Source organism: Aptenodytes forsteri, unplaced genomic scaffold, assembly GCF_000699145.1.
Source record: "Aptenodytes forsteri isolate BGI_AS27 unplaced genomic scaffold, ASM69914v1 Scaffold50, whole genome shotgun sequence".
Classification (NCBI taxonomy): domain Eukaryota; kingdom Metazoa; phylum Chordata; class Aves; order Sphenisciformes; family Spheniscidae; genus Aptenodytes; species Aptenodytes forsteri.
The window spans coordinates 3,512,290-3,532,078 of NW_008795126.1; the positions used below are offsets into that span (position 1 = coordinate 3,512,290).

The following is a 19,789-nucleotide window of genomic DNA, read 5'->3' on the forward strand; positions in this document are numbered from 1 at the left end:
GATAATGAGAAGTGAGGTCTATCCAACTACGTGCCCTCAAATTTTAAAAATCTTGAATACACAGAAGGTCTGGCCTGCACAGAGGGTATGCTTTGTACAGAATATAAATTATTAGGAATTAAAACAGTTTTTCTTATAACAAGAAATTGTTAAGGAAACCCATCTTTCTTCCTCCTCCTCTTCTTCCAGCCATTCAGTCTGATGAGACCGTCATTGAGTAGGATGGCCAGGATAAATTAATATCTCTTCCTGAATTGCACCATAAAGCACGCATCAAAGAATGATTGCTTTAAGAGTAGAACTTGCTGTTACTGACTTTCTTCTCCTTTAATCTTAAGGGAAAAGAAAAGGAAAAAGTCTACTATGAATTTCTCGGAGGAAAACAGTCTACCAAGTTCAATTTACTTAGATATGAACAGCAAGTAATCAGCAACAAGCATTGCAATTTTTTTTCCTCGATAAATGGGAGTAAACTAGCGATTCATGCAGCTGTTCAGCACACATAAAAAAGGGTAAAAATATTTAAAGAAAAGTCTTCCTCCCATCCCATCTTGAGATCTACTCAAGACTTCCTGCTGGTACATGAAGCCTCTGTCTGTCCCCCTCACACCCAGCCCAAAGGCGTCAGCAAAGGAGAAAGATCCTTCCCCTAAGCTTTGGATAATGTACTGACACTTAACTGACAATTCTGTGCTGTTACAACTCAATACTGTTTTTATCTTTTGTGGTTTGTGTATCTGGAAGCATCTTCTGTTCCCACATATCTAATATGTTAACGACGTTCCCAGGGACATAACTTTGACAGTGTAGAAGGAGTGAAGCACTTTATTTATTTGGCTGTATATACTTCCAGGCTTTCCTCCTGGAAAGCAGGAGAAGAGAGGAATATAAATTCACAGGATTACGTGTTTCACTGTGATCACTGAAACTGAGGTTTCACTGAGCAGACATTTCACAGCATCTGCTGGCCTCTAGCGGCTTGCAGCCCAGCCTTGCTTCACTGCAGCCCTTCCTTGCTTCAGATACGCTCATTCTACCCTCGCCACTCTTCAGATGCTCTTTTTGATAAATCTGAGATTTCCTTACCATAAACCATGTCTAGATAGAGCTGCCTTGGAAAGGAGAATGATTATCAACCCACCTGCGGTTGCATGTCTCTTGATATATCTGTAGTTTGCGCTCATTCACGTTGAATTCTTTTAATATAGCATCTCTGTTAGGATTCCTTAAATTCATATGGGTGTCATAAAGGAACAGCTGGTTATTAAGCTCCTCCTGGCGCTTCCGAAGTTGCCGACATGAGGAATAAAGCTCTTCTTCACTTTCCTTCAAAAGAATATTGGAAATCAACATAACTTGCAAGACACATAGCCAAAATGACACAGAATCATAGTTCGGGGGATTATTTTGTTCTCCTAAACACATTCCATTAGCTTTATAGAATGTTTTATAAAATTAGTTTTATAAGATGTTTCTGGAATGTTTACAGAAACTAAGAAAGCACTAAAGAAACCCCTCAGCCCCACAGTATGACCAGCCATACCTTCTAATGGGGGCATCAGGGACATTCCAGCACAAGTCATGAAACGTGTGTATCTAAACACTTCTATTGGAATATTTTTCCCTAATAAAGCATGTCAGTCTGCTGAGGAAAGGACAGCAAATGGTGTATCATGATGGGTTATCAGATTATAACAGTTTTAAAAATACTTTTTAAAAAGTTTAATATTTTTTACTCTTCCATCATATTTGTGTACTACATGACATACTACCAATCCTGGTGCTTTCCTATTGAAATCTAGACTAAAGGTCGAAATACTGACTAGTAAATAGGACCCCTAATAGCAGCAAGTACTCAGATGATCAAGAAAGAAGGACAGATCCTGTGTTTCTATGTAGCTATGGCAATTCAATACTTGCAGGGGAACTGACTTAAGTATTTGAAGAATAATTTGCAGCAGTCTGAGTTTCTGTTGTTATATGTGGCCCACAGTAGAAGGTCTCAAAATATTCCACAAGCATAAAATAATCATCATGATTCCCTTTATGACTTCAAATTATTTTAATACTTCAAAACTTTGGATGCAAAAGCTGCCTCCTTTATAGAGTTACTAGTGGGGAATAGTACTGGCAGGACTGAAGTCTTAATTTTCACATCAGCAGCAAAAAAAGATACTCATCCTACAAGAAATGACATGCAATCAATAAATGTAATAAATCCAAACATTTTGAGAGGCAGCATACTAATAAGAATGCCTCTTTCTGCACTCAGTTCAGACCTAGGAAAATTGATAGGTTAGCAACATACCCAAGTGGTTTCAGTTAGGGCAACAAGATCCTTTTCTAAACCTTCCTTTTCCTCCCGAAAGACATTCCTAGCCAGGTATGGGTTGAAGCAACTGAAACAGCCTCAGTGCTATGCTACTGATTAAGATTTAAAAAGTAATTTTTTTATTATTTTTTTCTTAAAAGGGGAAGGAAACTTTGCATTCCCAAATTGCAAAGGGAAAAGCAGATTGCCAGTTGCCAATTACCAATTTGCAGATGTAATCATCAAGATTCATATGTTCTACTATTTGTTCTTGTAAATAAATGTATCCACAAAACTAGACTTTAAAACCCCATTTAAGCAGTGCTATGTACTGATTAAGATTTAAAAAGTAATTTTTTTATTATTTTTTTCTTAAAAGGGGAAGGAAACTTTGCATTCCCAAATTGCAAAGGGAAAAGCAGATTGCCAGTTGCCAATTACCAATTTGCAGATGTAATCATCAAGATTCATATGTTCTACTATTTGTTCTTGTAAATAAATGTATCCACAAAACTAGACTTTAAAACCCCATTTAAGAATGTCAGCTTCAATCTTTATGTTAAAAACATATACACTATTGAGGCTGATTGTAATCAGAAAATGCTGAAGAGATACACACACTTTCTGAAGCAAGTAAATCAATTTTCAAGCAAATAAGACATGCTTCTAAATGTAACAACAACCTCAGTACAGTACAATTTCTACAATATCAAGAAAACCAGTTAATTTCAACAGAAACTGCATAAGGCCCCACATAATAATTCACAAACACGCATGCTTACGTCTACAATATTCTTGCTTCTCTATTCCTGAGAAATTCCACAGCCATCTGTAATTCCCCTTTATAATTTTGTATTTCATCTCCAAGGTTATGCAGATGGGCTCTCTATATAAACAGGCCTGTTATTAAATTATATCATTTTATGGAGGGTCATCATTTAAAAAAAAAAAAAAAAAAAAGGGCAGAAGAACAGATGGAGACAGCCTTGATCTTTTCTGATGCTTCTTGGATGATCTGGCAAAAGTTCTAGAAGTTGATTAACTATGGCAAGTCTTGGTTTGTTGCAGACTGCCAAACAAAAGGGAAAATTTTTGAACGTTCTCCTGCCACTGCATTACCACCCAGAGACATCAGACATTGTAAAAATACAGAGCTGTGCTGCATCTTCATTTAGCTTAACAAGCAGAAGGGGCTTCAAGAATGCGAAATGTGCTACTGTCAAAGGACTTGGTGCTGACAGATTGGGAGACATACTGCTGCTATGAACAACAATTTAAGAGCTACTCCTGCCCCAGGCAAATAGTGATCTGAATTTCTGAAGAGAGAAACCACGGCAGGAGGAATTTGCAATATATCTACAAGTGATGTCCATATTCAATATATTAGGCAATGGTGAGTTGCTGCCAGTTTTCTCAAAGGCAGCAAGCCAAAAACCAGCAGTTTATCAGGCCTCCTCTATCAGACTTGTGTCCATGAAATATGAATATTTTAAATGTTATCTTCAAAGGACATAGGTCTCTCTTGTTTACACACACACACACACACACACACTTGCTCTCAGCTTCTAGCCCTCTCCTGCTCTCATGACTCTGCTAGCCAACAGAAGGAACCTACCACAGCTGCCAAACACTGTCACTACACACAGTCATTTTACATCATGTGTTATAAGGTGGCTTTGTAAAAACCTTGACAAAGGTTGTTTGGAAAAGGCTGCCACTCCTTTGTGAAGAAGAATGTGACTGAATTCAGTAATTTCCATTTCAGTGTATGCAACTGCAGGCACAAATCCCTCCAGAGACATAACGACTTACAGTTAGCAGAAGTTGGTGTTTTAATCAGGAAAAATAATGTACACTGGTGTGAACTGCAGCATAAAGCCTGAATGGTGGTAGAAGACTACAAATAGGAAGTTGGACTTCTTTTTTTTTTTTCTCTGAATCGGAAGGGTACTGTAAAGCACCCTGAAATACCCACTTCCCAGAAGCATCTTTAAACTTTCATCACATGGCCCCTACACCAGTGTATTTAAATTACATAAAATATTATTGAGATTGAGAGAGTCTGAGAATAATCCCGCTTCAAATCAACATATGCAGCAGCACCTTTGGAACACCAACAAACACTGTTCACAGATCAGCCACTTTAATGCCTGGCTTCATGAGCAAGGATGCATCATTATTTTTTCCCCTGTATGTTTAAAAATATTAGTACTTCAATTAGGTGTTTTAGAGAGGCTTAAAAGAAGCAGATCAGCACTTCTGTAGGAACCAGAATATGTCTTCCACCTGATGCTTTGTTTATTTTAATGAAATACTGGGAGAAATTACTATCTTCTCTTCCTAAAGTGATTTCTTTTTCTTTTTACCTTTAAAAAAAGATATTTCTACAAAGTCAAAGCTGAATTTACCTACCTTTGCATGGCATCAGTCCGTTAACAGGGGAAGACAATGACCATGCTGTTACAGCAAAAACTAGTGGAGGTAATGAGGCTTTGCTAGTGCATTATTTCTTTTAACAACTACGTAATCTGTCCACCCAGAGGGAGACTAACTCAATTTGCATTACTGGTCTTCCCCAGTACCTGCAGAAGAAATGCCTGACAGTAGCACAGAACAGAAAACTAAATCCTCATTTCCTGGTTTCCACAAAGAACTGGTAACATACACTCTAAGTGCACAAAAAAAACCCCAGTGGTTCTCACCAGAACTTGCTGCATTTCACAGTGAACCAGAAGTGAAGCCAGCTCTATATCTTCACTATAGCCGTTCTTGAGAGGAACTGACCTAAAACCTAGCGGGGGAGGAACATATACAAAGGACAATTAGAGTCAAGGCAAAGGGTTATCTGCAGTCACAAAAATGGTGCATACAGTCCTGAGGGCTAACAGATTCTTCATTGCTCAAATGCTCTGCTGCCAAGAGCAGGCTTTGCTATGACAATTACAGGGAAGCAAAAGGCAAGAATGGCAAAATTGAGAAACACGTGATTTCACATGCTCTTGAAAACTAAAGCCAGAAGCAGAGGAAAGGAGAAAACTTACTCTACGTACATCCACATCTAAGATAATAAACAAAACAAATGCACTGACACTAAAACAGAAAAAGAGCCTTCCCAGATTTTAGTCAGAGCACATAACCCTGTTGCTGAAATGGAGTATGTGGTAAAGACAGTGCAAATTATTCTACATAATGCTTTCCTATCTTAATTTTTAAAAAGGAATTTCAAGAGGGTGAGAGGATTATTTTAAATACATACAGGCTACACACCCAGTATCATAATAAACAATGGATTAAAGGAACTCAGATCAAAAGAGCACTTGTCCTTTGGCACATTGTAGCTGCTACTGAGAGCAAAGTCACAATACAACAATGCTGAACAGCATCCTTCTGACTTAGCCCCTTATTATACCCACTGATCTTACCTGATTTGATTCCTTTGATGGGAAAAGTGGCGTGTGCTAAGAAATTGGGATCACTGAACATATCCTCCTCATAAACAACAAAGCGCAGAAACGCTAGATTTGGATCATAAATTTCAAATTTCACTTGCTCTGGACAAGGTGCCCAAACTGGATTAAGGCCATTGTCATCTGTAAGGAAAAGGAAACATTTGCAGTATGAAGCAGTAATTTCACTTCATTCACATATGGGTATGTATCCCAGGACATTTTCTGGGGCTACAAAGGCCCAAAAATCCTATTTACCATCTGCCTCCTGTTGTAACCTTGCTTCAGAAGGTTTGTATTTGTTTATTTGGGGCAGGGGATAGGAGGAAACTTGGCAGGGATGGAAATCCATGAAGAAAAACTATTATTTGTATTTAAACACATAAAACCTCCTTGGACATGTATTTGTAAAAAAAAACTAATTCATTGCTCATATTCATGAGCCTCATGCTCCGTATCAGAGTAAAAGCATGAAAAGCACTCGGAAGGCTAATGTACAATGGCCCAACTCTTACAGTCATTTATAGAACACCAAGTAATTTGGTATGTGTGACACAGCCAGGAAGTTTGCCCTCTAAAGTCTTGGTCACTTCCCACAATACAGTAAAACCATAATCCTCGTCTCTCAAGTACTGAAGAGCCACAATGCACATTCTGCTCCTGATTCTGTGTTTATTTTCCACTGGTATCAGTGGTTTGGATAATTAGGAGCAAAGCCTCTTGTCTTCTAGAGGAAAACTGCTGCATCCAGAAATATTAAACGGTGAAATATTAAGTGGCTGAGATACTGTCCCATTTCAGGGCACTTAAATAAAGCTCGTGTACACACAAACACACGTGCACACACACACAAACACACATCCATTATCCAAAACTCAGCAGGAGTGAGCTTTGATCAAACTTCTATTGCATTGCAAGCCCTACATACCCAAGCTGTCTCCAAGGGGATGCTAGTCTTAGAACCCGAGTTTATTTAAACACAGTCTGGAACTCACAGTAGTAACTCCCCATTTTGGGCCAGACTTTTGGGAACTGACTAGCACTCTTGGAGGCACTGTCAAGACAGCAATTTTTTAAAATATGCAAATACACAAACTTATGCATATGCAAAAACATAACTGCAACTTTTTTTGGTTTTTTTGTTTTACACAAACTGCAACAGTACTTTTTTTTCTAAATTTGATATACATTGAAGTTTCTCAAATTAACCGGCCCTGAGGCAAGCAAGACAATAATATCGTATGACTCATCAGTCCAGAGCAACAGTTAACTTATTCCTCCCTATATCAGTTGCTGGCCAATTACAGACAACATAAATTCATGGTCATCCTCTACTCACTTTATTTAAGTGCACTGGAAGTATAACCATATCCCTACAACACAGAAAACTGCAGATACTCACTCACAACTGTTGTCTTGAATTTGTTGTTATCATATTCAGCCCCACAAATTTCTACCTCTACAAAGGGACAAGCGATGCTTCTACCAGGTTTAGGGAGATGACGAGCACCTAAAACCTGCAAAAGCAACTGTAAATTATAACCACCTCCAAAGGAAACTTGGCATCATTATTTCTGTACAGAAGGTAGCCTACAGAACTAGAGGGAGGGAAAAAAATCCCGAAGAACATGCAAAAATACACACTCCCTCTCTTGAATATGTTTGCATGTATTAAACATACTATCTGTGCCACCAATAATAATATCTTCCATTGTTTGGGTAACCCAATGATTTTCATTGTAAGATACTGTAGGTGACATTCATTACAGACAGTTTTCAGTTCCAGAACAGTACTGTAGGTGACATTCATTACAGACAGTGTGCAGTTCCAGAACAGGCCTCTAACATAAGTTTTGTTATCTTTCCTCAGTCTTTATTACATATCTATTTTAAGACATTCCTGCTTTACATCCACAGCCCCTGTTTACCTCTTCTCTAAACTGTAGTGAAAAGCAGTTATGTGTTTCTTCTTTCTCAGAAAACATATTTTTAAAGGACATCTCTTACTGTAGAGCAACTGAGAACAGAAACAAGTTCAATTCCTGTTTGGCACCAGAAGACAACATGGCGTAATTTTCAAATAATAAACACGTCTCCATGAAAAATGAGAATGACACTGATTAAGTCACAGTGTACTAAATATGATGAAGGGGGGAATCAGCTTATTATTTTTTCTTCTTAGTTTCTATAGTTCATTATAAATATCTTTCTTCCACACTGGAAATCTCTGAACTAGTTAGTCTGCTGCTAACAAATTTGCAATAGGACCCTTCTATTTAGAAGTCATTAGATTGGAAATGCAAGTTAGTTCATTTGGAATTTTTATTAGCAATTATATAAAATTATCCCAGGATTGTGTTTTCAGTCCTATAGCATGTGCTTCATTAGCGTGATAAAGATATATATTTCTTTTCAGGAACCAGTGGAATTAGTTTTATTCTCAAACACACTGACATTTAAAAACAGTATTTTGACAATCTGTCAGATCTTGCTCTGAAACATAATAGTTTTATTTTTATAGATATTTATGACTTGTAAAAAACATAATTTACAAAAGAGATTTACCCTCACTGTCATAATCATCTGCAATTTCCTCTTCGAGTCATTTGGCATTGGGTCATATTCTTCATTTCGCATGCTTTCCGGCTGCAGAACATAGCCAGTGCGTCCATTAAGTGAAAACAAGGCATGGTTCAACTGCATGTATTTATCTAGGGAGAGAGTTAAAGAGTTGTAACAGAAGATTCCCATTTGAATAAAGCTAAGAAAGTACCAGACTAATGGCTCCTCTGTAATTTTTTCTGGTCACCACTTTATCAGAAAGAGCTGGAAAGGTAAGTTGGAAGACTCGGTTCCCTTCAGTAACTGAACCTGACAGGCCATTTGTGACCAATTTTAATCCTAATAAATCCATCTCCATTCACAATTAGTTTTCCTATCAACATGTCATAAGCTAGCTAGCCCTTACCAGAAAGTGGAGTACAGCCTTCCCTGTGGCTGTACAACTATTCATTCACCTGAAACTTGCTGTAAATATCTCTGCTCGCTTATCACAAAGAGATCAAGGTGAAATAAACCTTTGAGACTTCGGGGCTAGTTAGGCTCAGAGACAGGGCTTTTGGAGACTGATTTTTGGGGACCAGCTCTATCAGGCCACCCACATATTCAAAACCAAACTTCAGTTATTGCACATCCCTTCTTGCTGGGAAGTACAAATAAACAGGACAGCCACAGTGACTAGAATGGCAGAGGGGCCAGAAAGGGGCTTGTTTATGGTGAAATGGAAGGTGAATTAGATCCTTTTTTAAAGAGAATATTACCTGCAGTTTGGAAGTTAAGAGCCACCATCTGGGAGCCGCAAAGCCAGAGGCGAAATGGGTCATAGTTGGATGAGTCAACTCTCTGTCCTTTAGGATAGACACGTGTCAGTCCCTTGAGGTTGTATTTCAACAACTCAACTGGCTTTTGCTTAACAATGTTCTCTGCCTTGGTTTCCACAAAAGAACGGATTTCTTTGAAATCAGGATTTTCTACACAGGGTAGTGAGGAAAAAGAGTGGTTACTAAAGGAAGAAAGAAGTCGACATTTATACTGCATTTCTGCTAACACTTTGTTTTACTTTGCTTTTGCTTTGTCCTTTAATGCAGTAATTGGCACAGTTTTCATGCAGACACAGCAAACTGGTTGAGCATCAAGTCTGAAAGTTAAAATTGCCTGCTTGCCACATGCTCTGCAGCAGGGCAGATAAGAGTCTATAGTCATGTTCTCAACTCATCATTGCTAATCATGTACTTCTGACCACTATAACACATATTTAAATGAGACATCTTTTCCTGGGTTTAAATGGGGACAAGAAAGGGTGAGCCAGGGTTAGCCAATGCCTCAAACAATGACTATAATTATAATGCCTTAACCACACTGACAGCTTATTAAAAACGTTTGCAAAGAAACTTAAAGAAAAATGGCACATTTGCTGGCTTCTCCAGCAGTAATGACAAAAAACTGGAATAAGAAGTACATATTTCAGTGTCAGATTCCACACCCGCACTTACACAGAACCCCAGTTCTCATTTATATTATGAAACCATATACCATTCCAATAGCTTACATAAATGGCAAACAGGTTCTTACAGTAAAATTATATAATGCATGGCAAATCCATTTTGAAGGTTTTTACAAACAAATCACAAGTGTTCAGCCAGTTTTTCATCTCAAAAAAGTCAGTTGACACATAACTAGTGAGCTTCCCCATGAAAGACAAATACAAGAGGGTGTCTCCAGTTAACTAGTTAGAAATTTGTGACAGTTTTTTTGTTACAGTTGAATAGCATCAAGTTCCCTAGTGTACAATTTCAAAGTGCCACTGAAAATTGCATGGGTGAGGCAGAACTTTGTTTTCCAGCAGAGAAAGGATAGATTTTATCTTCCCTTCTAAAATTTCAACTAACACCTGTAAAGATAGTAAAAAGGGTAAAATTCCAATGTAATATTAAAGGAAATACCTAAATTGTCCTTGGTTTTGCTTGTTGGCTTGCAGTAGATTACCAGATCAGATAATTCAATAGCAATCAATTGATTCTTTTCCCAGTATTTCCTCCTGTTCTCCTGTAAAACGTAACAAAGTTTTAGATTACAGATACACTGAGTATTATGGTACAGTAATTCCAGGGTATACTCTAATGAAATTACAAAGTTGACACATTCTTTGTTGCCCAGATTCCTATCTGATACTTTAGACACTTGCATAGATGTAATGTACTTTAAGACCCAATTCAGAGAACAGGTTAACCAAGCGGTTTTGGGTTTTAGTTGGGGGTGTGTTTTGTGGGGGGAGTTGTTGTGTTGTTTTGGGTTTTGTTTAAGCAAGTGTTTAGTGCTTCCCTGATCAGTCCTACTCAGAATCCTGGCAACAATTTTTTTTTCTTTTAATGTGGCTCTACTCATTAGTTACATTCTCAACTCTATACCTCATATAAATGCAAATGTATGCAAGAAAAATGCAAAGGGTAGTGAAGTGTCTATTTATTTACAATCCTGAGCAGGACTTAAGTCTTGTTATTAACTCCCAAACAGCTAAATTCAAACCCTATGAGCATCATTCCTGTAGTTTTCTATTTACGCACCAAACCAATAATGTTATGTATGGAAAATCATATGCAATCTTGTTGTTATCATCAGTAATAAACCCACTATCTACTTCTGTGTTTGCAAGACCTGCTCTGTGGAAGCTGAGCAACGGTCCCTGCAATCAGATTGGGAACTACTGAAATCAGAAAGACTTGTCCTGAGTAGAGACATTTGGGCTGGAGGCTCTTCAGACATAAGAAGCAATTACAAGATAAAACATGTTAGAAGAGTCCCATGCTGAACAGCAGTTAGCTTTGGTACAAGAGGTTATGAAGCAGCAGCAATTAGGAAGTCTTCCAAAAGAATTCCCTCAACAAGACAAACTGAAGAGGAATGAAAATCAGAGCTAGGGAGCCATGGCTTTCCAGAATGTTTCACTGAACCAGCGATTATACATTGAAGACTAAGTAAAGCAAAGAGGAATATGGCGTTTAGACTTGGAAATATCCTTGGGAAAAAGCTGTACAAACCTCATTGTACTTAGTGATCCATCACAGTTTCCTAGACATTGCTCAACAGTAATCAGAGCTCCAAATAGCAAAGGACCACTTCTAGATGCCATGAGCTCAGCTTTAGACATAACCCTCTAGTGATAACCAAGCAGGAAAGCTAGCAATGAACAACCGTTCCTAGGAGCATGGCAAGTGTTAGTATTAAACAGAGATGGCAAGATACGTGATGCTTAGTTTTACTTTTTGTGTATAATGGACACAGCCCAAAAATAAACTCATAAGACACCTGTACCGTATTGTAGCACAGTGTTGACTCACTATGCTTCTTCCTTCCCCAAAATTCAGCCTGTTAACTGTACTGGCAAAAAGGACCTTTCCTCATCTTTTTCCCCTCCCCATGCAGCAGTCTACCATGTGAACTTTGCAGAGGCCACACTGTGAGAAAAGCCTCCTGACTGACAGAAATGAGTTTTAAAGCGTCTTTTAACACAGACTGTTTAATACTTCTCTAACTGTACAGAGGGAGAAAAAGCTGCCAAGCTCCTGAAGAGCCACTGATGTACCATAAAAAGCATTCCATTTAGGGACACTTCTTCTAGGTCATGTTTCTCTTTTTCTCATTTTTATTTCTAAATGAAAGCCTGGCATAAGAACTGTATCTCTCCTCCCCCAACAATAGGTCAACAGCTCCTGTTGCTTCTTCCCTTGCTGAATTTGCAGTCCTCTGCTTGAGACACCAACTTGCCTGCTATAAATAGGATTATGATGACCCTCAGAGCATTATCACTCCAGATGACAGATAAACAGCATGAGCCAACATGATACTGAAACATATTTTCCATTGTTCATATCACCCACTTAACAATAAAAAGTGAATAAAAGCAACAAAGAAAAGAGCATACTTAAGCATAGTCATTGTAAGGGCTTTTTGGTCATGTCAAAGACTTCTTAAATACTAGAAAAGATGACAGGGAGGTAAATCAATACATCAGAACAGGAAAAGCAAGTCCTGAAGAATGTCTAAGCGGCAGTACTTGTAGAGGGACGTAGAAGCTAAACTTAGGCAGAAGCCTTTAATCTTTATGCAAGGATTTGGAAATACTGCTATTGAAGATCTGGTAAATCCAGAATGTGCCTATTAGTTACGAATAAGTAAAGTATTAGCTAAACAATTCCCTATCACTGCCACTGCATTCACTGGAAAGCAGAGGTAGTAAACAGGATTAAGAAGAGTTTAGGCAAAGGCAGCTCACATTTCACATATACTCACTAGTGGATTCACAACTCTGAACAGAACAGTCTGATATCTGAGTTTCTTCTGTTTAATACTACGATTGAACCAGTGTAACCAGATGTAAAATGGTAATGATATCTACTTTGTACTATTAAGCACACTTCTCCACTGAGATGTAGGGTGCAACACAGACAGTACTCTGCTGAAAAACTCCTGTTAACATAAATTTACATAAAATACTAATTTATGTAGTATTCCCAAAGAGTTTAGGGAACAAGATTCACAGTATCAATAAAATGAACAGACAAACAGCAATATGCAAGAGAGCAAAGGACCAGGCGTTAGCAAGGTTTAGCAGTGTACAGCAGCTAAAGACAAATCCTACTGTAAATTTATAGCACTACATTATAGAAAAGAAAAAATGGATAGATTTTTATCAATACCTCTTCTGTAGTTTTCCAAGTGATTTCACGGATACTTTGGTACCATTCAAAGAGTTCTTCTACTTTATCAGTTGCAAACTCAATACATGGATCTTCTGGATTCTTAGGTTCCAGAATGAAGACAAAAGACTTTCTGTGTTTCCCTTGGGGCATTTTCACTGTTAGGCAACACAGTAGCAAAAAATTCATACTAAAATTCAACAGTTGTTCTTCTAAGCTGTCATTGTTGATTTATTGCAACAGTTAGTATCATAAAGTTTCATCATATTAATTGTATTAGTTATATTAATACAAGCAGGTGTTTTGTTTTGGTTTTTAGGTTTTTTTTAAAAACCTTCCCTGCTAAACATAAAAGAGTCTACTCAACACAGAAAGCTCAGGACTACACATGTAAGCATCAGAAAATACATACCAACATTGTATGTATTGAGTACCAGTATGCCACGACATAGAGAGCCTAATGGATTGTCCTCGATAATCTGAAAAACATGAGTAAAATCTGACCCTAAATCTTGAGTGAATATGCACAGGACATTAACAGATAATAAACACGCACCATTAAATCTAGCCTCAGTTTCACTGAAAGCATGCCGACTATAATGTTTAAAAGCCTGTTTCCATATCAAGAATTTCTCATTTTGAGAAACACATGAGATTCTCTATAGTGAGAGTAGTCAAAATGAGGAGTGCAGCTTCTGTCCTGACACAACTGCTCATTTTTCAAGTCTGTTTAAAGCTGCCATGACCAGGGCGGGAAATCTAGTACATGTGTTTTCTTCCAAAGACTCCTGGAAAATCATTGGAAGAGCTTCAGAACAACAAAAGAATTAAACGCTTCATTTTTAAAACTCAAAAATGTCAAAATGCTTACTATGGATTTTTGTTTTCTTTTGTTGAAGAGATCTTTGTCCAAGACTCTGGACTAGATTTTTAGACACTTTTGACAAACAGTATAGGGTTAGTTATGCATAAAAACTTAATAACGGAGTGTGAAATGGCTAGTAAGATGTGTTTGGACACATAGTTTTCCTATTTGCAAATATGGAGGCAGTAATTATACAGACAAACTAGTTAAAAGTTTCAGGCACATAATTGTTTAGCCAAATTATCTGAAAAATCTAAACTGGTATGATTTTCATTAGCAGGAAATCATTATAATCTCCTAAAACGCCACCATATCAGCTATCTCCTTAAGTAGTTTTCTATGAGGGATGTCCTGACAAAGACATTCAGCAGCAGAGAACAGTGAAGAATGCATTCATTTCTCTATACTGTGTTCTCTCAAGCACAGCATGCAGAGTCATAATTCTATAAACCAGAATTCCACTTCCAGTAGGTAGCATCTTCTATGGAAACGTAGTGGACAAACTTTAACCCTCACCTGGCTTTCAAGCTCTGCAGAGTTATCAGATGACAGGTCTTCAACATAATTAGATGGAAAATAGTGTTGGACTTTTTCTCCGTAATCCCCCTTCCACCTGAATTTAAAAAGAAAAGTATATATAGAGGAAAAAATAGTTAAAGAGCTTCAATAGGCCATTAATGAAGCCATAATCTTCAAGAAATTGGTCATTAATACCCCATACTAGCTTGTCTAGCTGGCTATCACCGAAATATAAGTGATGAAGTAGCTAAAAGCTCTAACAAAGTGATCGTTAACTGTAGTAACAGATGATTTCAGAGGGATTACAGTTACTGTAAACTGCAATTAATGACTTAAGAGGCTTTTTCCCCCTCCAGTACTAAAAATATTATTATGTGGTTGATTACCCTGCAGAAACTACAGGGAAACATTAGATTCCCAAGCTTTCCAAGCAATTTACAAGCCAGCTACGAAAGAAAACCTCTTATGAAAGGAGACTGTACAGATAACTAAAAAAGGTGGGTTTGATTCCTGCAAAGTACTTAGCAGAGCAAGGAAAGAAACAGAGCAGTGACGACAATGGTAATAGATGCGTGACTTCCCAGAATACACAAGTGTTCGGGAAGGATGAACATAGTAAAGGAAAAATACTGGACACACTGGGCTATGGAAGTTCTGCAGGCTGAGGTTATTGCTGTAGGATAGAAAAATGGAAAAGACATGAAAGGAGACCTGAGGATGAGGGGGTTGGGCTTGGTTTTTTTTAAATACACTGGCATTAAGATTTATAAGGCCACAGTTAATAAGCAGCAATCAGACAACAGGCAAAGTTTTTAAAAACTACTACCCAAAGCTCAATTTTTTCCTCCATCTAGTAAGTCACCAGAAGTTCTCCTATGAGGAATCTTTGTCCTTACCAGCCTCCAGTTTCCTTTGTGACATTATGAATTAAAGCTCCTCGAGAGAAGCTCAATTCATCACTTCTTTTGGCTCTGTAGTCATACAAGGCTTTCACTGTTCTCTGAGGCTTTAAGAGAAACAGAGCAAAGGGGTCATCTAGGGGGACGGGTCATAAAATAATCAATAATACAATCTTTAAAAAAAAAAAAAAAAGGAGGGGGGGATTGGATCCCTTTTTTTGTTATGAAGCTTAGAAAACATAATACTAAAGTTCCAGAGTGACATCTATTGGTGGAAGCAAATGATGCTACTTAACTGCTATTCTTCAATTATCAGCTTGGAAAAAAGAAAAAGAAAAAAAGAATCTTTCTTTTATGGGTGCTGCAACATAATTACTGTAGGAAAAAAAAAGAAAGAAAAAAAAAAAAGAAAACCACACAGTGAAATATCAGTCCTCTATCTTCATTACATGTACTCATACGCAGTTGGAGTTAAAGCCTACAAAGCCTCCACCTCAAAACCACATCAGCTATCCCGCTGGTCACGTTTCCTTTAGGAAGACATCCAGTTTTAGCAGGACAAGCAATTTCTCTATCTTGAATTTACTACCCAAACTCTTCAGCAGCAATGCAAATTCATTGGCAAAAAAGACTAAAAAGAATTACAGCTACAAAATTTACAAGCAGGTGAACTTTTATGAGAATTTACAAGTAGGCAGGCCCTAACAAGAGTTAGAGATAAGTAGATGTTTGCTGTGCCACTTGTTTTTATAACATTATGTACATATCTTAAAAGAAGACAAATTTTAATAACTCATTAGTAAACCAAAGACACCATTTTTATATAGAAAGCACATAAATAAACTCTGCACCTATTTGTGCATGCAGGCCGTGTTTGCTAATGGAACTGCGACAATTTTGTGCACAGACAAGTAACTGCTCATAAACACAGACCTGCACAGACATGCACACTTGGGGTTTACATATTGCACTTTCTTTCCATGAAGATTTGGCCTTCTCAAATTTAATCTTCTCGTAAGTTATTTAATTTGGGGGCATACCTGCATAAGCATGCATGCCAAATCAAATCACTTCCACAGACTCAATAGCAAAAAGAGCCCAAATTCCCAGTATAGATGAATCAATACAGGATTTGCACACAAGAAAACGTGTGGGTACAAATTTTAAAGAGATGCTAGAAAAAATTCACACCCTTTAAATTTCTGCTGTCCAGTCCCCCATAAATCAAGCAGCCTAATGCTTTCAATTATCCTTTTCATTACTGCTAACAGGAAATCAGCAAACAAGTCTCATAATATTCAGAAGTCTACAGTAAGTGTGAGTATCTCTCTTTAAGCATACCACTGTAGGGGTGATTTCACTGGGTTCCACATACATCTTGACATCATAGAGGGAGTTAATATCTTTTTCCTAAAAACAGGAAGAAGGAAAAAAAACTAATGAAGTTACAGGAATCAAAAATTGTAAAAGTACTTAATGTTAATAGAACATTCATTGCTGAAACCACCCTTCTGACAATACACAGGCAACCAGAAGAGGAGGGAAGCCAGACACCTATGTTATGCTCATTTTTATAGTTGAACATAGCTGAACATGAGTTTGTTATTTAACCTGTCTATGCCTCAGTTTAATGAGCAGTAAAACACAATGAAACAGCAATACCTCACAAAGGTATCTCTTAACCAGTCAAATAGCTTTAAGATTGTAGGTACCCTTCTATGTGCAACCAGGGAAGACGATACCTACAGTTGATTTCTGTGTTACAGTACTTTAGTTTCAGTATTGGTTTCACTATTAGAGCAAAATTCTAAAACAATATACACAGTCATATTTTTCATTTTATTCTCTCCTTGTGTTCCCATTTGGACCCAGTCCTAGGATACAGAACCTTAGCTATAGACAACATTATAAAAAATCTTGAGATCTAAAATCTTTTCAGACTCTTAGTCTCCCCAGAAGAAACAAAAAAAACAGACTTTGATTTCCTCAAACATGACAGATGTGTTTTTTCTGCAGCTTCTAACAGACATATATTTGAAAACAGAAGACAGCACCTCAGGCTTTTCAAAAGCCAGCTACCTCGGCAAAGCTCTCTCCTCATGGAACACATCCATCCAGAAAGTAGGCCTCTATCCTCAGCTAATTATCCAGGCTCCTAGTTTAGTCAATGGACAGAGATAAATATCTCTTGGGCAGATTTCCTCATGCTTATCTCAAAGAGCGAGTCTTCAGAGGTACCTCTCACTTTTTACCACAGAAGGCAGTTGGACACCATCCCTGAGATGGCTCCAGTGCGGTGAAGCGAATGCCACTGCCCGTCCAGAACAAAAGGCACAGCAGAATATTTTGGTTTTTCTGAAATGCTTAGCAATTGACATCTGCACAATCACTTTAAGATCTCTGCCCACTCCAGCAACAGAAGACAGGGCCAACTGCAGGCGAGACTATTATCAAAAACTTGTTTTAGCAGAGCAATGATCCCCTACTTCACAGGGCAGCTTTTCTAATGAAATCATGAGGAAGGCAAGAGTTGACCTGTAATCAAAGATGAAGCTCTTTCCTTCACATATCTCAAAACCTTTGTGAGAAAAGTCAGTATAACCATCTCAATTTCACAGATAAGAAAACTACCTGCTTAACCTCCCCCAAAGGTCATCTACCACAGCCAAGAACCAAAACCAGCACACCCAGGTCTAGATCTGGGACTCCATCCGCTACAGCAACTGGCACTCATACAAAGACCATCACTTACCGTGCTGTAGCGCTCCAGCAGCTCCTCAGTCACTGGGTAACGCAATTTCATTTTCCTGTACAGCGGATGCTTCTCATAGTACGTTACCAGCTCCACTAAACTCTCAAAATAGGCCGAAGTTCCAAGCACAAAATGGCGACCTTCTTGCTGAATTCGGAAGTGCTTCACCTTCCCCTCCGCTCTGTGAAACAATTGCAGGTGCTGTAAAAGGTATCGGTACTTGCAGTGAGAGCACCAGTGCTGTAAACTGGACCAAAACTGCTTTGTGCGTCTTAATCATATGAAATAATTTCTCCCTCTTCCAAAGCCTCTTTTATTCAAACTGAATTCCAGTTGCTTGATTAAATTCACAAAAAGACATTCTCACTTTTCTACAACGTACAGGGCCTTGGGACAAATCCATGGTTTTGCTTAGATTAAATTTCCCTATTTTTTTCCCCTACAGATAGGTATTGTGTCATCTTCATACTAACACAAATGTCTCTGATCAGACTGGGATTCTCTCTGGAATCTGATGATGATGATCTGCTGCTGTCCCTAAGTGATAGACACACTCCCCTCAAAACGAGTAGCTGTCTCTTCCCTATAATCATTTTGATAACTACAAGAATCAATTTTGAAAGGAAAAAAAAAAAAAAATCTCTTGTGCTTGAACACAAGGTTCATGCTTGCATTGGTAACAGTAAAACCGTACACTGACAACCATTCCACCCACAGAAGACCCCTGCATCCTTTTCAAGCTGCTGAAGTTGTGGTACTTCTTGTTTTCCCCACTGTGAAATGGTTTATTGAGATGCTGCAGCTCAAGTTACTTCAATATCAACCTTGGTAACAGCAGAAAGCTTCAAACCAAAGTACAGAAGGAACTGGGGAATTCTGGACATCTTCAATACACAGTAAGGCATGTAAATAAGAGGAAAACAAATATTTGTTTTTCCAAAGCAATTTTATATGTTGCAGAAATATGCATTTTCAGAGAAACGCAATCTGATTTGAAGGCACAATGAAGAACACCACAATTCTATACATTTTATTAATGTTGTTGCAAGAACCACAGTTTCAAAAATATTTTCCCTGGCAAGAAAAGCCGACAATTTCATTTTGACATTTCATTTTGGTCAGTTATATGACAGGGTAGGATTTCTAGGGACCTAGAATCACTGCTGAACCAGCACCAAAGAAAACTTCAAAATAATACCCTGTAGTAAGGAGTGTCAAGGAAGTGAAGAAGGGCCATGCACAGTTCTGCATGGGAAGAAAGGGACAGTCAGTGCCCAAATATTCTTGGGCATAAAGGTTTATTCCAGTCACAAATTAACTCTTGTACACATTGTCATACGTGGACCTGCTGCTCAAATCAACCATGCTAATTACTCAAAGTTTGAAAGCAAGAATTTTATGACTCTAAAAAGACCACAGTATTTTTTAAATAAGAAAAAACAGAACATTGTTGGACTACTAGGTAATGTAGTCATATCTGTCTTTTCTTACCTGAAAGTCATGGCAAATGAATCAGGCTCATCTCTCTTTCTAATCAGAAAGGCTCCATCTCGAGGAATTCGCATCAGCATGTCCTCTGCCTCTCCACGACTCAAGTTGCTATAGTACCAACTACAACAGTTAAAAATCAAAATGGACAAAGGATTACAAAGCTTGTCAAATGTCATTCAGTAAGAATAACAGGCAGTGTTATTAACAATAGTTTCAAACATTACAAAAAAAATTATGCATTAGATTTTCC

At 37.9% G+C, this 19,789-nt stretch overlaps 1 protein-coding gene across 1 annotated transcript in view; it reads right to left on the reverse strand.

The window, feature by feature from the left end:
* Positions 1-267: 267 nt before the first annotated feature.
* The window catches only part of PLCG2 (phospholipase C gamma 2), a 58,958-nt gene continuing 39,436 nt past the window's right edge, over positions 268-19,789 (reverse strand). Inside the window, exons 18-32 of the mRNA XM_009277302.2 lie at positions 19,540-19,659; positions 18,049-18,229; positions 16,638-16,706; positions 15,294-15,403; positions 14,395-14,491; positions 13,426-13,492; positions 13,014-13,171; positions 10,260-10,362; positions 9,078-9,287; positions 8,323-8,468; positions 7,160-7,274; positions 5,734-5,901; positions 5,014-5,102; positions 1,142-1,326; positions 268-332 (exon numbers count right to left, since the gene is read on the reverse strand). Of these exons, the coding sequence (XP_009275577.1) occupies positions 290-332; positions 1,142-1,326; positions 5,014-5,102; positions 5,734-5,901; positions 7,160-7,274; positions 8,323-8,468; positions 9,078-9,287; positions 10,260-10,362; positions 13,014-13,171; positions 13,426-13,492; positions 14,395-14,491; positions 15,294-15,403; positions 16,638-16,706; positions 18,049-18,229; positions 19,540-19,659 (1,861 nt within the window). The 3' untranslated portion in view covers positions 268-289. The remainder of the gene's footprint in view (positions 333-1,141; positions 1,327-5,013; positions 5,103-5,733; positions 5,902-7,159; positions 7,275-8,322; positions 8,469-9,077; positions 9,288-10,259; positions 10,363-13,013; positions 13,172-13,425; positions 13,493-14,394; positions 14,492-15,293; positions 15,404-16,637; positions 16,707-18,048; positions 18,230-19,539; positions 19,660-19,789) is intronic.